The following is a 24,870-nucleotide window of genomic DNA, read 5'->3' on the forward strand; positions in this document are numbered from 1 at the left end:
CTGGCTTCTTTAAATATTTTTCTCTTTATCTTTGATTTTCAGAAGTTGTATTATGATATAATACATAGGATTTTCTTTTTATTTATACTGCCTGTAGTTTGTCATGCTTTTTGATGTTGTTTATCAGTTTGGAAAATTCTCAGCCATTATTTCTTCAAATATTGCTTCCTCACCATTTTCTCTCTATTCCCATCTGGGATGCCGGTTTACATTTTGTAGATATTTTTTCCTTCTATTCTCTTTTCTTTCTTTCTTTTTTTTCCTGTATATTTAACGTCCTCCTGTGTCAGCCAGGTTGTTTCCTTTGGAACAATTTGCCAATTAACAAATTAACACCTGTGACTGATTTCTCTAGCATCTGTATTCCCTGTGGGTTAGTTCCTAATGTCCAGTATTTCTTTGGGGTTTTGGTCACATTGTCTTGAGTTTTATATGCCTGTTTTTGTTTGTCTTTTTGTTTGTTTTGTTTTTTGAGCATCAGAAAATATTTACTTAAAAAATACAAGTCTTAGAGACACAAGAGTGATATTATCTTTTTCCAAAGAGGATTTATGCTGACATCTTGCAGGCAGCAGCTGTGCTGGAAACACTATCAGTTACATTATTACCTATTCCAATTAGATTGAAATGATTCTAAATTTAGCTTTAGTCTTTGGAATGTCAAATCTATTTCTAATTTCCTCTCATTCCTCAGTCTCAATCCAAAACATGGAGCGTTTACCAGACCCCATATTTTGGGTTCTCAGCTACAGGTTTTTGTTTTTGTTTTTGTTTTTTTGGTCTCCATTTCTTAGCCTCCTCTATCAACATTATCTGACAAGCAGACAAAGCTTCATGAGGAAACAAACTCTAAATGCCAGTCTGACCTCCATGTGTGTCCCTCATTTCTTAGATTTTGATCCCATTATTCTTCACTACATGGTTAAATTCCCAGATGCTTTCAAATACATTTTATAAAAAAATATTTTTACCATATTTTCTAGTTGTTTTCAACTGGAAGGTTGTTCCATATAACCTCTTTCGTCATTACTGAAATTCTTTTCTGCTCTGAGAAGAAACATTTATAAGCTTAAATTTTTATATTTATATACAGAATGTACTACATATTAAATAATTTAAAATAGAGTTTTTTTGTTGAAAAAATTATTGTTATAAATTTAGATCATATTTTTGCCCAGGAATTACAGTGCCTCCAGTATTTTTAAAATTAAATTACCTGGTCTTCCTGTTTCTTTATGGTGTTCTGTCATTTATCTTTCCAGACTTTCCATTCTTACCTACTTGTACCCCTCGTTTGTTTGTTTTCCCCTGCATTTGGGTTTCTCATTCCTATACTCGGTCTCTAAAAATACCTGCAGTGCTAGGTTTTGATTTTCCAAGAGTACAAATTCTATTTTAGAATAATGTATGTTGTTTGCTACCATCTTATTCAAATGCCATTTTCTATCTCCAAGACTGTAATTCCCTTGAGCTTTAAATTAATTGGTCTATATCCCAAGAACAAGCCTAATTATCATGTCAGGATAGATCCATATCAGGAACTCTATTCCTTCTTAGTTATCTCACTCTGCTGAAAATCATCTGGCTATAGATAAGTGTGCTTCACACCCTTATATGTGCCTACTAATGTTGCAGGGACACTCAAACAGGAATGAAACAACCTTTGGCAAAGTGATTAAGCTAATTTTGAACAGAAGACAAATGTTTGAAATCATTAAAATGCAGATTATCTTGAATTATTGCTACTTTATTATTCCGCTTTATTATGAATGCATAGTATATTTGGCCTACGTTAGTATAGCTAGAATTCAAAAGATAGAAGTTACATCAGAATCTCTGAAAGGTATTACTAAAGAGTAAATGTATAATGGTTTAAAAATCATATTAACATACTGTTACTGTTGGTAACTGTAAATCAGTAGATTCGTTCTTTAGAGTCACTAAATCTTTAACACTCATTATCATTCCAGGAACAAAAATGAATAATGTCTGTACCTAGTCTTATATAGGATTTAGCATCTAGTGACTGAATTAGGGAAATAAAATCCCTAGGTAAGTCCATGGACAACAATATAAATTGTAAAGTTATTTTTATATCATTTCTACCTTGGAAAAATACATTGGCTCTGTTCCATGAATGAGATATGAACAATACATTGACTTTTGAGAAGGCCATTTGTTCACTAAATAGGCATTTATAGAGTGTCTATTGTGTATAAGATTCTATGCTAGAGAGACATATTTGTCTACTAATGGCTCATAGTTGAATGGAAGGACTATGCAATGACACAGTTGCAATATTCTCTAATAAGAATATTTCTACATTAATAAAATGGGCAGCACAAAGAAAGATGTAGTGTGAGGTAGCTATATATTTAGGGAAGTAGTGGAACATGAAATTAGAGAGGCAGGCTGGGGTTATCCCCATGGATGGCCTTGTATCTGAGGAGTTGAAACTTTACCCTGTGGTTGGTAGGGAGACATTTGGAGATAATACATACAGGAGATGTATGATTATATATGCCTTAAAAAATGTCATTTTTGTGTGAGGGTTTTGTAAAGCTGAGAGACATGTTGGAGCCTGCAGCAATCTCTTATGGACAATGATGGGAACCCATACTAAGAAAGGAGCAAGTAAATATGGAAGAAGGAATGAATTTTTAAAATGTGGCTCAAGAAATTTTAGAATTATCCCAAATTTCAGGCTTGCAAGTGAAAAGTATTGCTATTAATTGTGATCATGAATTCAAAAGTAAAACTTATTTAAGTGAAAGAAGAAAAAAATGTTTAGTGCTATACAGGGAGGCATCTGTAGAACATCTAAGTAGAGTTAGATGAAGCCAGTAAATACATTATGGTAAACCTCACACACGGACAAAAATGCTACAGGATTAGATGTGGAATGAGAAAAAAAGAGGGCATTATGGACACTGGAGAAATTCAGTGTTTAAAGGGCAGGTCTACACATATTGCCTTTTTTAAAAAATACAAAATTTATTGTCAAGTTGGCTGACATACAGTGTACACAGTGTGCTTTTGACTTCAGGAGTAGACTCCCATGATTCACTGTTTACATGCAACACTCAGTGCTCATCCCAACAAGTACTGTCCTCAATGCCCATCACCCATTACCCCCCCACCCCCATCAACCCTCAGTTTGTTCTCCGTTATTTAAGAGTCTCTTGGGGCGCCTGGGTGGCGCAGTCGGTTAAGCGTCCGACTTCAGCCAGGTCACGATCTCGCGGTCCGTGAGTTCAAGCCCCGCGTCAGGCTCTGGGCTGATGGCTCAGAGCCTGGAGCCTGTTTCCGATTCTGTGTCTCCCTCTCTCTGCCCCTCCCCCGTTCATGCTCTGTCTCTCTCTGTCCCAAAAATAAATAAACATTGAAGAAAAAAATAATTAAAAAAAAAAAAAAAGAGTCTCTTATGGTTTGCCTCCCTGTCTATTTGAAACTACTTTTTCCCCTTCCCTTTCCCCATGGTCTTTTGTTAAGTTTTTCAAAATTCACATATGAGTGAAAACATGGTATCTGTTACATATATTGCTTTTTGATGACTAAACTAAATTCAGTGACAATGTCTAGAGAGGCCAGATGAATTGATGGTGGACATTAGATCATCTGTCATAAATTAAACTTTGGTAAATGTTGAAAAAATATTAAAAACTTTAGATTCTGATCATGACTTAAAGTGTTGATAGTGAGAGCCATAACAAATGAATAGACAAAGGCATTCTGTTATGCATATTTTAATATATTGACTTGTTAGCTTATTCCATGCTATCCAAGACCAAGTCTAAAGAACTGATAGACTTTGGGGATGGAAGATGGGATTCCTACAGTCAAAGGCAGAATGTTGATTCAAACAATACATACAACTATGCAGCTAGTATATGGAATTAATTTCAGCATGACAGATTATATTCAGCCATTTTTAATTTTACACCTATAGCCATAAAAGAGACTCAGCATAATTCCTAGGAATTGACTGACATCCTATTCTAGGCGTTTCTTAGAAATTGAATACAAAATAAAACCTGGATTGCATGTTGGGGACAAACTTGTTAGGTGGGGTTATATATCAGGAGTCTTACAAAAATTAAAGAAAACCAAATGAGTACATTTTTTATTTTGTTGTAATTAGTGTCTATGAAGACACTCTGACTCTAATAAGCAAACCATTTGAGCTGTTTTGTTGTTTAAAGTCTAGCCATATGGCAAAATAAATCACTAGCTGTGTCAGTGCAACAATACATGTGAAATTACTTTGTAAACTCTATAATGCCATAATAATGAGTGCTGTTTTCACTAATGGAAAATTGTAACAGCATGACTTGTTGGGGCCTGTGAACATGAAAATGATGGTAGTTAGTATTTGTAAAAGTACTTATTTCCTATTCTCTACTTCCAAGGATCACGGTTACTAGCAATAGTTTTTCTTCAGGTACCTTTAAGCTCCTTCAGATCAGGAATATATGCCATATCCCCGTATTCCCATGCATCTAGTATACTACTTGTGTATTAATACATCTCTTTTCTGAATGAATTAATAGAAACCATTCTATAAGTTTTGCTTGATTTCTACTCTGTACGTGGGGAAAAAAGCTTATATTATAAAGAATTCATTTGATTATTTTTATCCATTTATCTTTTGAATACTCTTAGGAAACTTCACTTAAACCAATGGCTTTAAATACAAGTAAAAATTTTTCACAAGTTTAGTAACTTATAAATCAGGGATAGGGATAGAAAATTGTAGTCCATATATGTATTTGGTTTGGCCCTCCCAGTGTTGACATTATTCAGGATTAAATAGATTTATATATATTTGTTACCAACATTTATAATGCATTCTAATTCACCTAAAAATGTATTGTTATCCTTCTTTCCAACCACACTGGCCTCCATTTTTGTTAGAAGATGCTATGTTCACTCACTCCCTCCTTTGGGACCTTGAGCTGGCTTTTCTCTCTTCCTGGAATGCTCTCCTGCTGGATAGCTTCACTGTCAACTCCATCACTGCCTTCAAGTCTTTCCTAAGATGTCAGCAAGGCTTATTCAGACCACTTGATGTGAAATTGCACAACTATCCGCCACAAGAAACTCTCCTCTTACCCAGTATGCTTCCAATGTCCCTTTTCCTCTGTCCTTTTGCTTTCTTTTTAGAGCAGTTTTTATATCCTAACATTTTATGTGATTTACTTATTATATTTATTGATTTTTATGTCTCCCCAGTATACTATAAGCTACATATGGGCAGGAATGTTTGTTTTCTGTTTGTTTGTTAGTGTATTTAAGGCAGCTAGAATAGTGCCAGGTAGATTAGGATTATCAATACATATTTGTTGAATGACTAAATTAAAAACCCAAGTATCTGAGTGTTTTTGAAAAAAAAAAAACACTAATATCTTTTAATGTTGGGATTACATTCATATGCATTCCTTCCATTGGTTGGAACTTAGTGGCAACTGGTGCTTTAAGTAAGATATGTATGCTTTCCTCAGACTTTGCAGTCATCACTGGCCCAATTGTTTTCCTAGTACTGAGATGGAAATGCGTTGGAATTCATCTTCATATTTCTGCTTTTGTTTTTCTTATACTAAGAGAAAAGTTAATTATGTCTTATATTCATGTCTTTACTAAAAGGGGGAACATAGGATCCATGAAGAGCAAGAAAAGTATATGTTTACTAAAAAGGGGGGACATATTTCTATATTGAAGTGAGGAATTTGTGTATTAAGTGTATAAAATTTAAATTTTTCTATGACCACCTAATTAATTCATTTGAATTTTCCTCCTGATGCCTGGCTTTCGAATGTCTGATCCTCTTTGACATAGTGACAACTGCAATATTATTTAAAATTCAAAGATTAGAAGGATCATTGAAGCATATATTAACAGAAAGAAAATAAATATTGTAGGAGTTGATATTAATTGTAAGAACCTTGAGTAAACTCAGAGTGAAAGTTAGTTACTTTACTGGGAGTCTTGTAACACCGTAAGTCACCAAACCACAAGCAGATTATACTTGTAGATATCCACAGACAGTGAAAACTTAAGGTAGCTGAGATAATAACGCTTTAAGCACAGGCTTGCATTTATATCTGGACATGAAAAACAAACTGATGCTAATCAGTTGGGGCAGAAGTAGTAGGCATGCCTCCTTAGCTGTTCGTCAAATAACTTAAGCTTGATGCAACAAAATTTTGCATTGCCTTTGAGGAAGGGAAGCAGATAAAGCCAGCGAGATGCCAATAATTATCCATACTTTCGGGGCGCCTGGGTAGCTTGGTCGGTTAAACCTCCGACTTCGGCTCAGGTCATGATCTTGCGGTCCGTGAGTTCAAGCCCCATGTCGGGCTCTGTGCTGACAGCTCAGAGCCTGGAGCCTGTTTCAGATTCTGTGTCTCTCTCTCTCTCTGCCCCTCCCCTATTCATGCTCTGTCTCTCTCTGTCTCAAAAATAAATAAACGTTAAAAAATTTTTTAATAATTATTTGTAGTTTAATAAATTTGTATTTAATAAATATTTGTAGTTTCTATCTACAAAACTTACCTGAAAACTCAGAGTAATGCCGTCACTCCAATAGATGAAAGTAGGAATCGCTGCTTTACTCATCTGTTGAAAAGAGAGGCACCATTTTCAGAAGTGGCTCCACTTAATTTACATTTGCATAAAACATTGCCTTGCACTGCTTCAGTGTCTGGCACTGTCAGAAATGGTCACTTCTGTCATCATTATGGTGCACTTTTCTAAACCTTCATGTGCTTTCTGCTTCCTGTCTCTTCATTTCATTCATTCTCCCTTTGAATATTTTTGAGTTTGCAGCACTTTTATGTGATTATAATAGTGTAAACCAAAAGTTATAATTTATTGTCTAGGTATATTTTGCATGTAATATATAATGGATGCTTTTAGGTATTTGCATTATTGCATAACAGGCTTTATCAAAATGAAAAATTGGATGACAATATTTTTTTATTAAATTATAATGATTAATTTAACAACATTAAAGTCAGGATAAGATAGCTAAGCTAAATGTTGCAATTTCAATTACAAAAATGCATGCTTATTCCTCACTTTGGAAGTCTGCCAACTAGACAATATATTAGTCAGTGAATGGAACTAGACAAGCCACCCAATTTAGCAATTTCTAGCTGGTCAGATATGTTTTCAGGAAAATTTAACCTTTATAAGGCTTATTCTTGGTCTCTGCTTCATAGAGATTACACAACTGTTTATTTTAAATGAAAATTATAGTTAAAGGAATATAATCTAAAAGTCATCGAAATTTCTGTGTCTATCAATTTGAGTTTACATGAGGCTAAGTGGGGGAAATAATAAAGGTTTAGAAATTCTTCATCCTTTTTCAGATAAAACAGTTAGTGGAGAATTGCCTTACTTTACAAACCTAAATAGATTATGTTCTTTACTGGAAAATGTTCAGTTCATTGACATTTGTCATCTTTGAATTAACTGCTTACATTTTTGTGTCAAACAGAATTTAAAAAGATGTTATAAGAATTTTCTTACAATAGTAAATTGACTGGTTTTTAAAACCATTGGGAAAATAAACAGCTGTATTTTAATAGCTACATATAAGTCATAACTAGATACTGTATGAATGACCCCATGACCTCCTTGAATCCTGCTTGGATCTTGATTAGCATCTTTTTTTTTTTTTTTTTTTAATTTTTTTTTTCAACGTTTATTTATTTTTTTGGGGACAGAGAGAGACAGAGCATGAACGGGGGAGGGGCAGAGAGAGAGGGAGACACAGAATTGGAAACAGGCTCCAGGCTCTGAGCTGTCAGCACAGAGCCCGACGCGGGGCTCGAACTCACGGACCGTGAGATCGTGACCTGGCTGAAGTCGGACGCTTAACCGACTGCGCCACCCAGGCGCCCCTTGATTAGCATCTTTTTAGGCTCCTGGGGACTATGGAAGTCACAAGGATGGCTTCAAGAGAAATAAAAGGATGAGAACCCAGCTGTGTTTGAAAATGCAGAGATGAATACAAAATAAAATAAAAAGCATAAAGACTTAGTTACTATTAATATTATGACACTTTCTTCTAGTTACAAATTTATATGTATAGATATATCATGCATATGCCCTGTAAATTACGTGGATATCTTATAAATATTTTTTTATACTTGTAGAATACAAGTGTTTTTTTCTTTTTGTGAATACAATTATTAATAGCTACATAGTGTCTTATTACCTGGATTCATAGTATTCTGTAGTTCACTTAACCAATCCCTTTTTATTAGGAGTTAGGTGTTTTAAGTGCTTCAGTATAGTAAGTAATAGCTCATAGATATTTTCATGTACTTATCCTAGCACATTGGTTTGAATATTTTCTTAGAATATATTTTTAGAAATAGACTTACTGATAGAAGGTATTTGGTCATTTTTAAAATATGTTTGATACCCATGCCAAATTTCTCTCTAGAAAGGTTATATCAATTTACATTACTATTTGCAGTGTGTGAGAGTAACTGCATCAATGCACTAATCTTCTTTTTAAAATATTGTTTACTGATTTGCAAATGAATAACATCTCATTTGTTATTTTAATCTGTATTTATTTAATGATTAGTGAGACTGAATCTTTTTACATGTTTACTGATTACTTTTTGGGTGACTTGTGTAACCATGATTTCTGTACATTTTTCTTTGAAAGAGTTTAGTTTTAATGATTGATTTTAAAATCTGTTTATATGTAATTATATTTGGTATTTAAACGCTAACATTTTTCTTACAGTTTTTTTTTTCTTTTAGAAGTTTAAAAAACTACTTAATCAAATATAACTGTCTCCACTTCACATTTTTTTTCTTTAATGTTATGCTTAGAAGGGCTTCTGTATTCCCAAATCATATAAATATTTACTTATATGTCCTTTCTGTGTATTTTATGATTTTTAATTTTTTTAACATTGAACTCAAATCCATCTGGAATTAATGTGGGAGCAGGATGAGATTCAGTGTTCTACATTTTCTTCTCAAATAGTTAAACCAATTTTCACAACAACTTCTACTGAATAATTCATACTGAGTCTTCTGGAGACTTGGTCATCCAAATGCAGACTTACACCTCAAAGGAATCAAATGACGTGGGGATTTCACCAGAGACAGTGACTTGCATTGGAAACTACCATGCTCCTGTGTAGAAGGTCCTAATGTGGAGCCTTACCGGCATTGTTAAGATAATATTTTTAGTAGATTTAATTGTGGTATTTTGTGGCCTTTAGCAGATTAGAAACAGCAGGAGAAGGGGATTAAGAAAAGGGCAGAAATTACTGTAATTATTATGATTAGAAGGAGACAGAAAACTTAAAATTAGGCAAAGTTGTATTACTCAATGGTAGTGTTCATCATGATTACCAAAGCACTAAGAAAATATTTCATGATCTTTATATTGTTCTGTTCAAGAAGTCCATTAATAAAAAGAAGTTAGAAGTTTTATTTTTTAATTAAAAAAAACTGGGAAAATATGCTATAATTAAAATAATTTTGGAGTCAAACTCACTTGGATTTTAATTTGAGGTTCCTTATCCATGCCGTTGGGAAAGAGATCATTTTTTTTAGCCCAATTTTACCCATCTGTAAAATGGCAAACATAAATTACCTTGTATGGCAATGTTGTAATGAAAGTGACGTACGTTTTACTGTTCGTCCCGCTTCCACCTCCTCCTCACCTCCAAGCCTGAGTCAAGAAAAATTTCCAAGTTTCTAAAAATTGCAGATGGATGTGGTATTCCCTTTAGCAATTCCAGGAACTCTTGTTTGTTTTTACTCTTAGTCAAGCCAAATGATTCTTTTAATCTGGAGGAAAAGTCAGGTTTTAAGTATTTTATCAATGGATCTTAGTTAACAGTTTCCAGCAGGAGGTATAAGAATACTGATAAAGTTACTGGAGATGTGGGCAAAGAAGAAATAACTCAGGCTCTGAAACCAGGGGAATCTGATTCCTGGTCCCAGAACTTGGACAAGTTCATCATTATTCTACCTGAGCTCCACTATTTGTCCATCTGTAAAAGAGAGATGATAGTCAATATGCAGAACTGTTGGGAGGATTTAAGATAGTTACAGGTTTTTAAATAAATGGTAGCTACTATTATTTTTAATGTTAATCTTAACAATAAAAGCTTCATTGCTCTTTTTATGTGTTCCTTTCCTAAGTTTAATGATAAGTGGACTATTTAAAATGAGAATAGTTAAGGGACTCCTGGGTGGCTCAGTCGGTTAAGCATCTGACTTGATCTCAGTTCAGGTCTTGATCTCAGGGTCTTATTTCAAGCCCTGCATTGAGCTCCATGCTAGGCATGGACCATACTTAAAAAAAATAAAATAAAATGAGAATAGTTATATAAACAAAAATTATTATATATGATAAATGGAAAATAGAAGTCTTTTTTCTTTAAAAAAATATTAAGAACTTTTTAGATGCTTCTTTACTGGCTAGTGTTTGATTATGTTCTTTTGATGACATTTCAGGGAGACAAATGATAAAAGGGTATAATGAATCATAAATTTCTGTGCATTACAATTGTTTTATTGATAAATGTAAATTCATTTTGACATTAAGACTTTAAAATATTAAACACAATTTGTTCTTTTTCTCTGGTTCTGATTATGTGGCATATAGATTGTGCCTATTAAATTTATTCTTACAGATATGCTTTATAAATCTCTTAGCTAAGTTTGCTAAAATTTGAAAAATGGGTTGTTAATCAGATACTTCAGTGGTTCTCAAACTTGAGCAAATATCAGAATCACCCGGAGACTGAGACCTAGATTGCTGAGCTTCATTCCCAGAGTTCCTGATGAAGTAAATTTGGGCTGTGACTTGAGAATTAGCATTTTAAATTAGTTCCCAGCTAATGCTGGTGTTCTGGTCAGAGGAACACTCTTTGAGAACCACTAAAATTGGCTAATAGAAGCTAGTTCTCAAATAATATTCATTATTATTCAACATAGTAAAAAATATACACTTGTTTGACTTTTTTTTGACAAATTAAGCTTGTCAATTTTTGTATTTGCTGTTAATTTTTTCTAAGCTTCTCAATTTTTGTATCCTAAAGGTGTTTCTTAAAATAATTCCTTTCATGAAAAATCCTATATATACTCAGCAATAGTATAAATCTAATTGTCATTTCTTGTGTTTTTAAATCAAATAAATCTTTGTTCTATTGGTTGGTGGCACAAATAAGCAGTTTAGTCTAGAAATGTACTCTAAAAATATGATCAAGTAGAGGAGTTTCCAACTGATAGTTATTGGTTGTCCATTTTATTTTTTGCTAGGCTTTTTAGTCTAATTTGATATGAATCAAAGTAAAACAGAACTTAGTGATAGCTTTAACATAGTTAAAACTATTTTGCTTCATATAGTCATTTAGAGTAGAAACTTTAAAGAATAATTAGGAACTTAGATCACAAATGCTTAAGTACCTATGAAAACAGCACTTTATAACTATAATCCTTCTCCCTACAATCTAAGGCCACAATAATACAAACAAATATAAACATCAAGAAACTGAACAAATACCTAAATAAGGAAGGTTTGCCCTGACCCACTTCCATTTTCATACTTAGACTGTGAATGTCAATTAGCTCAATGAAGTCATGCTGATAATGTCAGTTGTCAGTCATTTACTAGATGGTGATGCGTGAAGTTTGTCAGCAGGCATGGACTACTTGAATGATAAATGAAATAATGAGGGCACAGAAGCCTGAACAAAACTTCTCCATTTTTGGTAAATTCCTCTCCACATGGGGATTTAAGACAAGAAGACAAAAAATGCATTAAAATCTGTTTTGATTAGGCATTTATTTAATCCAGTATCTATCTTAAAACATTCATCCTTTACCTTTAAATTTTTTTTTTCAACGTTTATTTATTTTTGGGACAGAGAGAGACAGAGCATGAACGGGGGAGGGGCAGAGAGAGAGGGAGACACAGAATCGGAAACAGGCTCCAGGCTCTGAGCCATCAGCCCAGAGCCCAACGCGGGGCTCGAACTCACAGACCGCGAGATCGTGACCTGGCTGAAGTCGGATGCTTAACCGACTGCGCCACCCAGGAGCCCCTAAATTTTTAAAAATTAATGTAAATGGCCAATAATTAATCATAATCATTCCCTAACTATATTGGTCAGTGTAAACAACATTAGCTGCTGCAAGAGAGAGATGAAAATCTATAGTCCTGTCTCAAGAAAGGTTCATTTGTAACTTGTGGATGGTGTGACTGTGTGTGACTCTCCTCCATTCAGTGATTCTGGGATGTGGGCAGCTATCTGTCATCTACACCATCTGTCATCTACATAATTCTCCAAAGTCATTGTGACAGGAAAAGAAAAATGGTGCACTACGTCAGGATGTTTCAAGGCTAGGACTGGAAGTGGCTTACATCATTTCTACTTATATCCTGTTTCAAAATCCAATCACTTTAACTCTGTTTAACTGCAAGGGAGGCAGAGAAATGCAGAAGAGCTTTCAATAGCCTCTGCTACACCTACCAAACTTGATTTATTTAAATAGTCATTTAAATCCGGGTTTTTAACTAAATTATATCCAGTTAAGTGCTGGTTTGAAAATACTAGGTACAAATTAAAGAGCATTTCATATATGTAGGACTGATTTCCTTATATAGATTTCTATATTTTAAAATTTAAGAAAAAAACAATACATGTTCATGTAAAATATTCAAACAGTAAAGATATAAAATTAAAGGTAAATAATTCTCCTCTTTGTTTTGATATCCATTTGTTGACCGTTGTTAAGTTTCTCTCTCTAAAAATGTGTTATATATGGGGCGCCTGGGTGGCGCAGTCGGTTAAGCGTCCGACTTCAACCAGGTCACGATCTCGCGGTCTGTGAGTTCGAGCCCCGCGTCAGGCTCTGGGCTGATGGCTCAGGGCCTGGAGCCTGTTTCCGATTCTGTGTCTCCATCTCTCTCTGCCCCTCCCCTGTTCATGCTCTGTCTCTCTCTGTCCCAAAAATAAATAAACGTTGAAAAAAAAAAATTTAAAAATGTGTTATATATACATCAGTGCTTACCAATGTAGATCTTTTTTACTTTATAAAAATGGGATGATTTTATTTATATTCTCTTCTGTAAATTTCTTTGTTAAGTTAATAATATATCACAGAGCTTAAAAAATAATATATCACAGAGCTTATTCTCTATAAATACGTAAAAATTCTAAGTGATATTCAAAATAGTTAACAACCATTATAACATGGGCATTGACCAATCAGAATAGATGCTGGATGTGGGATGGGAGAAAGGTCCTGGAGGCCCAGGTGTGCTAGAAATTACTTTAATTAGGGCATGATGGTGAATAAATTGGGAACAAGGGTTAGTACCCAAAGTAGGGGCTAGGGTCAGTGGTAGAGAGGAACATGGAAGACATGCTCAGGGTATCAGCTGTTTTCCAAGTAGTATGAATATTTTTTTAGTATTATAACAATCAACAAGGCCATATTGGTACACTAGGGTTATATAAGTTCTGCAAATACCTCATTCTATTTTATGTAGTATACAAGAATTGTACTGTGATTAAAATATATTAAAATAAATCAGTATACGAATACACAATTAGATTGTTTTAAATACCCAACATTGTAAGAAATACTACAGATTAGAAAACAAAACAGAAACCACAAAATTAAATTAAAAAAATAGAAAACTTACATATGTAATTTGGGAAACCTTTGTGAAAATATCCATAAGGCCAATGCCCAGCAGTGGAACCACTAGAAAAAACAAGTCAGTTTTTATTTCAATAGATATTTCCAATTTGCCCAATTGTATATCTACTTCATTCCAATAGATTTACACCTTATTTTTTCACCTTAATATCTTCTGCATGTTTCTACTAGGTTTTCTCAATGATGTAGTTTTTCATTTATACTGTTCCTTCATGAGACTGTGAATCCTTCAATGGAAGGAGTGTCTTCCACTTGTTTTTTGGTATGGTAATTAACATAGTACCTGTTAAGTAAGGTACCTTACCGTTAAGTAAGGTAAGTGACATAGTACCATACAGAATAAACATTCAAATGTTGAGTGAATGCTTGAGTGAATAATCTTGAACTTCAGGTTCAAAATTGGTCTGAGTAATTCCCTTGAATGTCAGGTCAATGGAAAGCAAAGAACAAGATAGAGAAGCAGACATGAGTTGAATGGCATAGATACAGGACCTGTAAAAAGCCTAAGTACCTAAGACACTCTGATATGAGGCCAAATAGATAGTTTGGCTTCCTAATAAGGATAGATACAGGGGATGCCTAATTGATACATCACCAAAACAGAGGAAGAGTTACCTGTTGAAGACTCTGAGTCTGGAGTTTCTTCTTTTCAAGCAAGAGAGCAGATGCAGAATTGAATACAAGAGAGGCTAATGTCCAGGAGGAGACAAAAGCCCCAAACAGCGGTTTTGTCTCTGTATTTATTGAGCTCACAAGATATTACCCACGTGATGAACATGAAGAAAACAAAAGATATTACCCACGTAGTGACGTGAAGAAAATAAGATCTTACACATGTGAACGTGGAGAAAACAATCAGACACTAATCATTAACCTGTGTGTATAAGAAGCAAAGGGTCTGGGGGCAAGTGGAGTGTATTGGCATCAGATGGAAAGTAATTTCCTTCAGGTTATCTAACAATTTACTCGTGATCCCGTTACAGTATCTCGCTAGCTAACCTCGGGCACTTTCGCCTGTGGTGGCGACTTTCTGCCCTAAGATTTTTTTCTAATCCATTTATGTATGTAGAACCCATTTCCCCACAGTTACCCATCAGGTTTTTCATCCTTTGAATATAAGCAGCAAGACTGTATTTGATTCCGACTGGCTGGTCAGTGAAGCAAGAATTCCTTTTATTATTGAAGCTGGGACAAATAGAGGTAACCAACAGTTAACTAGATATAGGACTAGGATTCTGACAGGTGAGATCATATTACTATCTGCTTCAATCTATATCCCAGGAGAATATTAAACCTGAAATTTGAGTAATATAAAATATTTTGTTATAAATAGAGTACGACATAATTCATAATGAAATTACTAAGCATTTGAAATTAAAATGTGCCACTAATTGCAGCAATATAAATATCCACAGAAATAGCTAATTATTATTAAGGATTTATTAGGTACCAAGCATGTGATTACTACTTTACAGAGATTATCTCACTTACTACTCACAGCAGCCTATTAATCGGGTGTAATTTTGATTGTAGTTTACCGATGGAAAAATGCATCCTAAAAAGTTTGTTAAATAGCTTGACTAAATTCTCATGCTAGTATGTAGTGGAACTGAATCACTAGGGAAAGCCAGGATTTTAAATCCTGACTTTTATTTCACATGGGGAAATTTAAAATAAATACCAATGTCAGAGCCTTACCTTTGGAAATTATTACTTAATTGGTCTGGGGTGGGATCCAGTAGAATTTGTATTTTTAAAAAGCTGCCTGATGATTTCAAAGGGTGGGCAGAGTAAAAGAACTGCTGACCTATCAAAGTATATTATTGAGAGCTTAGCTGTGCCCTGCAGTTGTACTTTGTCAATACAAAGAAATAATAATGGTTATGTCATTTGAAAGAACAGTTTTAAAATTTATTTTATTCCCTCTGTTCTCTATGCATAGTCCTTATTTATGAATCCTGCATTTGCCTCACTGGTCCTGCCTGCCCATTTATTTGCTTTTGTTTCCTGGAATATTTCGGTTTACATGCTGGGCAATAGAAGGGTTCTTACCTTTTGCTTCTGCAAGTGCATTTATGTTTAGATAGGATTGCTGTTTCTAGGCCTTTGCTACTCTTATAAATTTTCTTTTAAATACTTGTTCAGGTATTATTATATTTTTCTGTATTCTTTTCGGCTACACCAAATAGGATGTAGCTGATTTGGTTTTTATTAAGCCTAGTTGATTAGGTTTTATTAAATGTCTCATTGTATTAGTTTTATATAATGATTGGTTTAAAAATAATGATTGCTTGTAAAAATTGCTGCAGATAATAAGTTTATGGTTCTAGATTTTCCATGGAGTCAAAAAATTATATAAGACTGGATTCTGATTCACTTTGCCATATTTTCTAGCATAATAATTTATCCTGCCTCCATTTCAAACCCAAGCAACATTATTAAAATGAATTATCATAACAATACAAAAATGGGCAAAAGGCATAAACATACAGTTCAGAAAAAAAAGAAGTAAAGCAAGAAATAAGAAACCCAAAACTTAAACCTAATCAATTAAGAAATGTCAATAAAATAGTTTTTTTAAATATGAATTAACAACAATTTTCCCTTAGACTTTTTAGCATATAGATATAATATAGTTTACATGTTTATTATTTGGTGTCCTCACACTAGAGTGTAATCTCCACAAGGAAGGGGGTTTTGTCTATTTTGTCCAATGACATAAGAGCTAAAACTAGTGCCTGTCATGTAATAGATGCTCAATGATAAATATTAGTCAAAGAAGTATCTTACCGAATGTATTATTTTAAAAGTGAGGAAGTATGTGTATATATGTGTATATAGCATTAACAAAGTTGCGGTGAATTGCACACAGTATTATATGACAGGCAGCATATACATTCATATAACGTTTCTGAAAAGCAGTCTATGAAGAGGTATCATGTTTTTTGTTAAGTATTTATTTTATAATTAAAAAAAATTTTTTAATGTTTATTTCTGAGGCAGAGAGAGACAGAGCACGAATGGGGGAGGGTCAGAGAGAGAGGGAGACACAGAATCAGAAGCAGGCTCCAGGCTCTGAGCTGTCAGCACAGAGCCCGACGCGGGGCTCGAACTCACAAACTGTGAGATCATGACCTGAGCCGAAGTCGGTCGCTCAACCGACTGAGCCACCCAGGCGCCCCTATTTTATTTGAATTATTTATTTACACTTTAAGGATATAATCAGTGAAATGCAGATTTATAGACAGAAAGCTGTTCATGCCACTGATAATGTAAGGAAAATAAAAATAGCTAAATGTTAAAAACAATATGATACTTTCAGAATAGACTAGAAAATGCAGTGGTATAATGTTAAGTGAAAAATGGAGGGTGGATAAGAGAGCATGGTCTCAATTTTGTAAAAAATTAGAGGCAAATTATTACATCAAAGTGCTAATAGCAATTATATTTGTATGGTGAGAATAAGATATCCTGTCCTTTTTCTTGGTAGTATATAGAGAGAGTGCATATGCGTGAGCCGGAGAGTAGTAGCAGAAAAACAATCCCAAGCAGACTCCGCACTATTAGCACAGTGCCCAACACAGGGCTTGATCTCAAGAACCATGAGATTATGACCTAAGATGAAATCAAGAGTTGGACACATAACTGACTGAGCCACCCAGCCCCTGAATGCATGATATTTCTATGTGAATGTATATTATTTTATCAGAAAAATTCTTCTTTATGAAAATTGGTTTTTATCATTTTCCAACTCCAATGTAACCTCCACAAGGGCAAGACTTTTTATCTTTGTTCATTAGTGGATTCCTTATGCCTAAGTATGCCTGCTTTATGCCTAAAGTAGCACTGACAGATATTTTTGGAATAAATGAATGAGTACACAAATGATATACCTCCCTCTCTAAAGGTAATTTTAAAGCATTAAGTGTAAGTGGATTGATTACTTCCTTTTTTTTTTCCTGTGGAATTGAGCAATTAATGCATCCATGTTAATTAAGTGCCTGTGCTGGGGTGCCTGAGTGACTTAGTCGGTTAAGCGTCCGAGTTTGGCTCAAGTCATGATCTCACGGTTCATGACTTCAAGCCCCGTGTTAGGCTGTATGCTGACAGCTCAGAGTCTGGAGCCTGCTTTGGGATTCTGTGTCTCCCTCTCTCTCAAAAATAAAAAAAACTAAACAAATTAAAATAAAAAGTGCCTGTTCATAGTATATCCTCCTTCTGCTGAGGGTAGCTTACTTTCTCATGGACTAAAAATCATCTTTGATCTCCAGTTACAATTTGCTTGGCAGATGTGGATTCTAATGTATGTGAGATTTAAAGTGATTAAGACAGAAATCTTTTACTTTTAGTAAGTGCCTTTAAATTAGCCCTGTGTCCTCAGGTTTAAAGAAGAATACCATGATTAATCAAATAACATACGTAATTACTTTGTTTCCCAATTAAAAATGTTTTTGGTTTACCATTTATAGAGGACAAAAGGAGTGTAAGAATAATCACAGATTTTGGTGACATTACTGCTGGGGATGGAAACTTTCTGAAAAAGGACAGTTGACCAATAATATAAGAAAGTGCTATATTGTGCTTCACTGTAATTTAATAGTGGTGTGTTTTAAAATAATTTTTACCATGTAGCATGCAGTTTAAACTTATAAATAGTATGTGCCTTATTTAACATTTTATCTTTTTTGCATGTTTTCTCAAACTAAAATAGGAAATTAAGGACTTATGGTAAGTCCTGAGGGAATATACTGGTAATATTTATGTTATAATTTAATATTAAATAAGATAGAATATTAAATAAGACTATCAGTGTGTACAGTGATATGCCTATTTTGCACATAGCTCTTGCTTTTTCTTTTTTATCTAGGATTCAGAATTTCCCACAGATATGCAACCAAATCCAAACCTGTATTTATATAAAGAAAATATTTGTCCAGCAAAAGTTGACTACAAGCTGAATAACATTTTTAGACTTCATGAACTTCCAGTGAGCTGGTAGGATTCTTGATGTTTTTTATTAATGCCTTTGAGATTTTGTTGTCATGTCTAAATTGTGTTGCTCTTATAGCCATTCATGGTTGAAGTGATTTGCTCTTAGCCTGTTTCCAAATTGCTACTCATAACAGCAAAAGAATCTGCTTATAGCTGCTGCAAGAAACTTAAAATTAATTGCTTTAGGCACTTGGTGGCAGTACAGACTAAGTGCACTATTGTGTATGTTTATTGTAGAGGTTGTAGTTCAGGGTTAAAAGAAAGCACAACTAATTTCTAGAGATGTTTGTAGGATTTCTTCTAAATATGGGATCTCAGCAACTAAGGATTTCATTTGATTATTTACTTATTATCAATGTATGTTTTTTCCTCATTAACAAATCGTTTATTTTGTTTTGAGGACTAGTTTTGTGAACCACAATCCTATCAGTTGAAAGACAAAAACTTATTACTTGGTATTTATTAAATGCATTCTTTTCTGAATCTGCATATTTATATTCATACCTATTTTATATCTTAAAATTTTACACTGGTATTCAGTTTTCAAGATAAATATTAACATGGGCAATCTGCATATATATATGTTCTATGATACAGTTCTGTGGTTATTAAAAGTTTAGTAAGTGGTAAGCTTTTAGGATGTGATCATGGATATATCACTTAGATTATGGTTTAGGTAAGTAATATTCTTTTGTTACATTTGTTCATATATTGCCAAATTTATGTCATCAATCTTCAGGAAATTTTAGGCTTGTAAAAAATGTATGGCAAACATTATATAATTGTTCCTGTTATATTTAATGAGGAAAAATGTCTCAAAATAAGATGTTAACCAACTCTGATAACTTACACGCATTTACCTGTGGTGAGTACTTTTTTTTTTTCATTTGCAAACTTTTCTCTGCTCCCACTGACTGGATATGTTATTTATTTTCTAAACCCTACTTGTTTGATTACTTCCATGTAGCAAGAATATTTATTATCTTTAATATCTTACTTAAGGGCACAGCAGATATGATCTTATCTACCCTGACCAAAACCAGTAAGTTACTGAACTGAAAAGGTCTGTTTGTAAAGGGAGCCATAAAAATGATACATTCAACCTGAAGTATGTATTGTATTTTGTCTTAAAATAGTGCATTTGCATTCACATGCCAGTCTTTTGATGTAAGGCCATGACTTTTTCTTTTTTTTTTAATATATGAAATTTATTGTCAAATTGGTTTCCATACCACACCCAGTGCTCATCCCAAAAGATGCCCTCTTCAATACCCATCACCTACCCTCCCCTCCCTCCCACCCTCCATCAGCCCTCAGTTTGTTCTCATTTTTTGAGTCTCTTATGCTTTGGCTCTCTCCCACTCTAACCTCTCTCTCTTTTTTTTTTTCCTTCCCCTCCCCCATGGGTTTCTGTTAAGTTTCTCAGGATCCACATAAGAGTGAAAACAAGAAGGCCATGACTTTTTCTTTGATTGACTGTTGATTGGAATTTTACACTCTTCCATAAGCTATACCAATAATGTATCACTTACAGTTTCAATTTTGTTATTTCCTTAATCTGAAACAAGAACTTCAGACACTCAGTAGATGATCCTCTTACCTTTCCATAGTATTAATTTAATTTTCATTGACAGCATATTTATCACATTCATATTTCATCACCTTGATTAGTCTTTTAATTACATTTACAATAGCAAACACAACTGACTTATAAGGAGGGTTAGTAAAATACTCCTTTGAACTCTTTGTAATCATGGCTGTTAGCTGGTGAGAGTACCTTGTGCTGGTCTGCTTGGGTGTGGTCTGAGAGCTCTGAGTAGTCGAGGCACAGTGAACACAACTAGCATAGTTTACAGAGAAAATGAGAAATGCTGGTCAATCCAATCATTAAGTGGAGGTTAAGGGAAAAGTTTCCATTAAATGAAAATGAAGAGAATATAATGAGGTAAATATTTAACTTTTAGTAAAAGACAAAATCTGGATTTCAGCTTGATTTATTTCCAGCCTTTGGAAAAACAGCTGCCCTGGTAACTACTACTGCAACCCAGGGAATAATTTCTCTGTCACCATCTTCACTAGTTAGCTCATTAGGAAAGAAGATTCTAACATTATAAGTTAGGCAGTTAAAAAACAAAAACAAAAACAAAAACAAAAAACAAAAACAAAACAAAAAACAATCACTAATAGAGAGAATAATCACTAATTTTCTAGAGTAACATGCCTCAAAGGAAGATTAAGCTGTGACTTTGGGACAACTCATTTACCTGAGCCTTTTGTTGCCTGTCTTACTCATTTCCAATTTGTCTTGGTTGCTACTTCTTCATACCACCATTTCTTCATTGTCACGTGCTTATTTCTCTCCCCACTTCTTTTACTCTGCCTCTTTCTCTGTATTCTCATTCTATACCACCAACCCTTAACTAACCATAGTATAAAATTAAATTGTAAGTTTTCTGTGTTGCTCAAATAATTTAATATTCTCTATTCTTAATTTGAAAACCAAATCACTCTCTCCCTGACCCCACATACACACCCAAAGGTTTCGTACTTTATGATTCTTTAATATAATGTTTATTGACTCATATATATATTTCTTTAAGGAATAAGGAAAAGGCTTTTGTTTTATAAATTTCTGTTTATTTATTTTTGTTTGTCAGTTGCCATCAATGGAAATTAAGCTCTCCCTCTGTGGTGTATAGGTTCCTTATCTTTATCAAAATAATAATAATAATAATAATAAATAATAATAAAAGAATATCAGTAATAACAATAAGCATCTATAAATGCCAGGATTCAGCTGCTTTGCTTTATACACGCTATGTTTGACCTTTATGTTTCTATAGGGAATTTATTATCTTCCCTATTTCTCTCTCTCTCACACACATACACAGCTCAGAGATCTTGAGAATCACAGAGAAAGAATTTGTATCGGGTCTGGTTAACCCAAAAGCAAACCTCTAGACAGTGAAGAAGCCATGCATTATTTTAAAGAAAAATGCTGAGGAAATAGTGTCTGTATTCACAATAAGGCATACAAGTTTGCCAGTAACATACAACTATATAACCTATGAGTTTGATCAATATCATTTCCCCCTGATAATTGCTTTAAACTTAAATATTAAAATAATTAGATTGTGCTTAAGTGCAGAATTTGTTAATTATACGTTCTTTCCCTGGAAAAACAAGATTTATTAAAATTTATTTTTACTATGTTTTTCTAACAAGGTCAAAATAAAATAAATGCATATTAATTCCAGATAATTTAAAGATTCTTAATGTCTTACTAATTTGCATTTTTATAGAGTGCAATTTCATAGGTTGAGGAACCAGGATTTTAAATCAGATTAGTTAAGAGTTTTTAAGTTGTGATTTAGGTAGATGTCTTTTTTTCTACTCTCACAGGATAATTCCTATCAACCTAGAAAATATCCTTAAGTAACTCCCATTAGTTAAAAACACTTTTTTTTCCCTTGACCTGACAACCCCCTACTGCAGCTATGCTCTTTCCTCAGAAGCTGCTCTGGCTCATTTTCATCAAAATGGTTGGCAGAAGTGCTGATGGAACTAACAGCCTCTACTAGTTCTTTCTGTATTCTCCCCTTCAGTTTCCTTTCTTTCCTCTCCTCTGAAACTACTTTTGTCCGTCGTTTGCTCCTTTGGTGCCCACCGCCAGTGCCACTTACCTGTTCTCATCTTCTTTACCTCTCAGATTCGGTCACTACAACCTGCCACGCCTGCTTTTACTCTCCTGACTCTCATTATTTCTATGGCCCTGGTTTTCCTGCTGAGTCCCAAGCTGTCCTGCTCAGCGTCTTCAGGAGGCTGTTCTCTTCTGCCAGAGTTCTGGTTGATAGACTCCACCTCCCCAACTCCTCCCTGGCTCAGCGCACAGCTTCTTCTTCTCACTAATACACTTCTCCAGGTGGCCTCTCCCATCCTCAGGCTATAAATACTCTCCATGTGTTGATAATTCCCATGCTGGTATCTCTACCATTGACTTCTCTCCTAAGCTTGGGTATCTAATAGATTTTTCCAAATTGTCACGCCCAGAAAGAAATCTCTTTTTTTCCTTCCAGAAAACATGGCCTTCTGACCTTCCTTATTTTTGTAAAAGCAAAATGTGAACGTATGTGAATTTACTCAAGCTAAAGGCCTAGGAGTCATTGGGATTGCTCATTCTCTCACCCTTCGGTTCCCACCATTAGCTCTACCAGTGAGTCTGATAGGTGCTTCCTCCAGAATACATTTACATTTTTCCAAGTCTGTGCTATTGCAAAAGCCTACTAATTCACCCTACCTTGCCTTATAATAATTCACTCACTTCACAGTAACCAGACAGATCTTTTAAAAATGTAAATCAGATCACAAAATTCCCTTCTTTAAATACAATAACGTCTTCCCCTTGTTTTACAGTGTAAACTTGCTACTGTGGCATATCAGGCTCCACAAGTTGTCTCCTACCTGCCTCTTGGGCCATGTACTCCCTCACATCCCCTCCCCAGTACCCTCAGCTACTTCAGTCTTCTCACTACTATTTGCAAACATACCACAGTTTATACTTTCCCAGGGCTTTTATACTAGCTCTTCTTTCTGCTTGTGTTGTTGCATCTCTAATTTTTGCATGTCTGGCTTTCTCATCTCTAATATCTCAGCTCAAATATCACCTACTAGGAGAAGCAGCTGTTGAAAAATGTAGCTAATATTTCACTCCTACTCCTCCGGTCATGTACAATCCCATCATTCTACTTAATTTCTGTCATGGTTCTCCATAGGTATGCAGCATAAATTTTAAAGTATTTTATAAAAGTAAAAAAAAAAAAAAAAAAAAAGAACGTTAGTGTTTTCCTAGTTTATGTGTGGGAGAGCCTGGCTAGATGCTCACCAACCCAGTCTTCTCTTCCTTGGGCCCGTTGGGAGATTATATGGAATATGGAAGGTTATATGGAAGCTCTATGTTACTAATTCTGACCAAAGCCAGTGTATACCACTTTCAGGTCCAACCCCTTAGGCTTCCATTGGTATTGTCTACTCTGTCCATCCTCATTTTCCTAGTTGATATCAAAAGACTTTGAAAGTGGTGAGCCACATGCTAGAAGGAGCGTGTGTTCTTGAGTCATCTGTTGCTTGGTGAGTTCCTGACCTTCCTCAAGCTTTTTCTGTGGTACTGCTTTCATTGCCCTGACAAATGCACTATATTTCTATGAAAATAAATGAGTTAGGCTATGTAAGATGAATGAAATCAAATTTTAAAAGATTGGTGGTACTTTAATATTTACTCATTCATTTAAGAAAAAAATTATTGAGCATTTGTCAGTCACTATTCTGGGCAGTTAACTAAATACACAGAAATCTGTTCCCAGGGCCTTAAATTTGTTGTAAGGAACAGGTAATAAACCAATAATGAACACATCTATGCTACAATATATTTGTTGGCCATAAGTGCTAGAGAAAAACATAAATAAAGCAGGGCCTAGGAAATGGAGTGCAGGGTGGCTTCAGGTTTTTTTTTTTTTTAATTTTTTTTTTCTTTTTTTTTTCAACGTTTATTTATTTTTGGGATAGAGAGAGACAGAGCATGAACGGGGGAGGGGCAGAGAGAGAGGGAGACACAGAATCGGAAACAGGCTCCAGGCTCTGAGCCATCAGCCCAGAGCCTGACGCGGGGCTTGAACTCACGGACCGCGAGATCGTGACCTGGCTGAAGTCGGACGCTTAACCGACTGCGCCACCCAGGCGCCCCATGGCTTCAGGTTTAAAGAGAAAATCCAGGACTGTTCTGAGAAGGTGATCTATAACAAAAACTTGAAGTAGCTGAGGAAGTGAGACACACGGAGAATTAAGGACGAGAAATTAGAGCTGGAGGAACAGCAAATGCAAAACCCTTAAGAAGAGAACATCTCCAAAATGTTTCAGCAAGGAATCCAGGATAAATAAAGTAGGTGAGCTTAGAGAGAAGAGGAGAAAATGAAGTTAGGTACTTGGGGACCAAAAAGGGTGTGACTTTAGGGCCTTCTAGATGGTAGTAAAGAGGACATTGAATTTTGTTCCAAGAATGCTAGAAAACTGTTGGAGGATTTTGAGAATTACCTGATTTGATTTACATAAGATCTCTGTGACTTCTGTGTGGAAATTAGACTGTCAGAGGGGTTAAGGGTAGATAGAATA

At 34.6% G+C, this 24,870-nt stretch overlaps 1 protein-coding gene and 1 long non-coding RNA gene across 4 annotated transcripts in view; both read left to right on the forward strand.

Moving 5' to 3' along the window:
• Nucleotides 1–24,870, forward strand: part of SPAG16 (sperm associated antigen 16) — a 995,967-nt gene that overhangs the window by 141,525 nt on the left and 829,572 nt on the right. For all 3 annotated transcript variants that reach the window (XM_045481131.1, XM_045481130.1, XM_045481132.1), the window contains one exon: nt 18,581–18,708. In XM_045481131.1, coding sequence (XP_045337087.1) covers nt 18,581–18,708 — 128 coding nt within the window. The remainder of the gene's footprint in view (nt 1–18,580; nt 18,709–24,870) is intronic.
• Nucleotides 23,916–24,648, forward strand: LOC123599421. Its single transcript, XR_006713144.1, has 2 exons — nt 23,916–24,204; nt 24,456–24,648. It is a non-coding gene; the product is annotated as an uncharacterized LOC123599421 (long non-coding RNA).

Source organism: Leopardus geoffroyi, chromosome C1, assembly GCF_018350155.1.
Source record: "Leopardus geoffroyi isolate Oge1 chromosome C1, O.geoffroyi_Oge1_pat1.0, whole genome shotgun sequence".
NCBI classification, from domain to species: Eukaryota; Metazoa; Chordata; class Mammalia; order Carnivora; family Felidae; genus Leopardus; species Leopardus geoffroyi.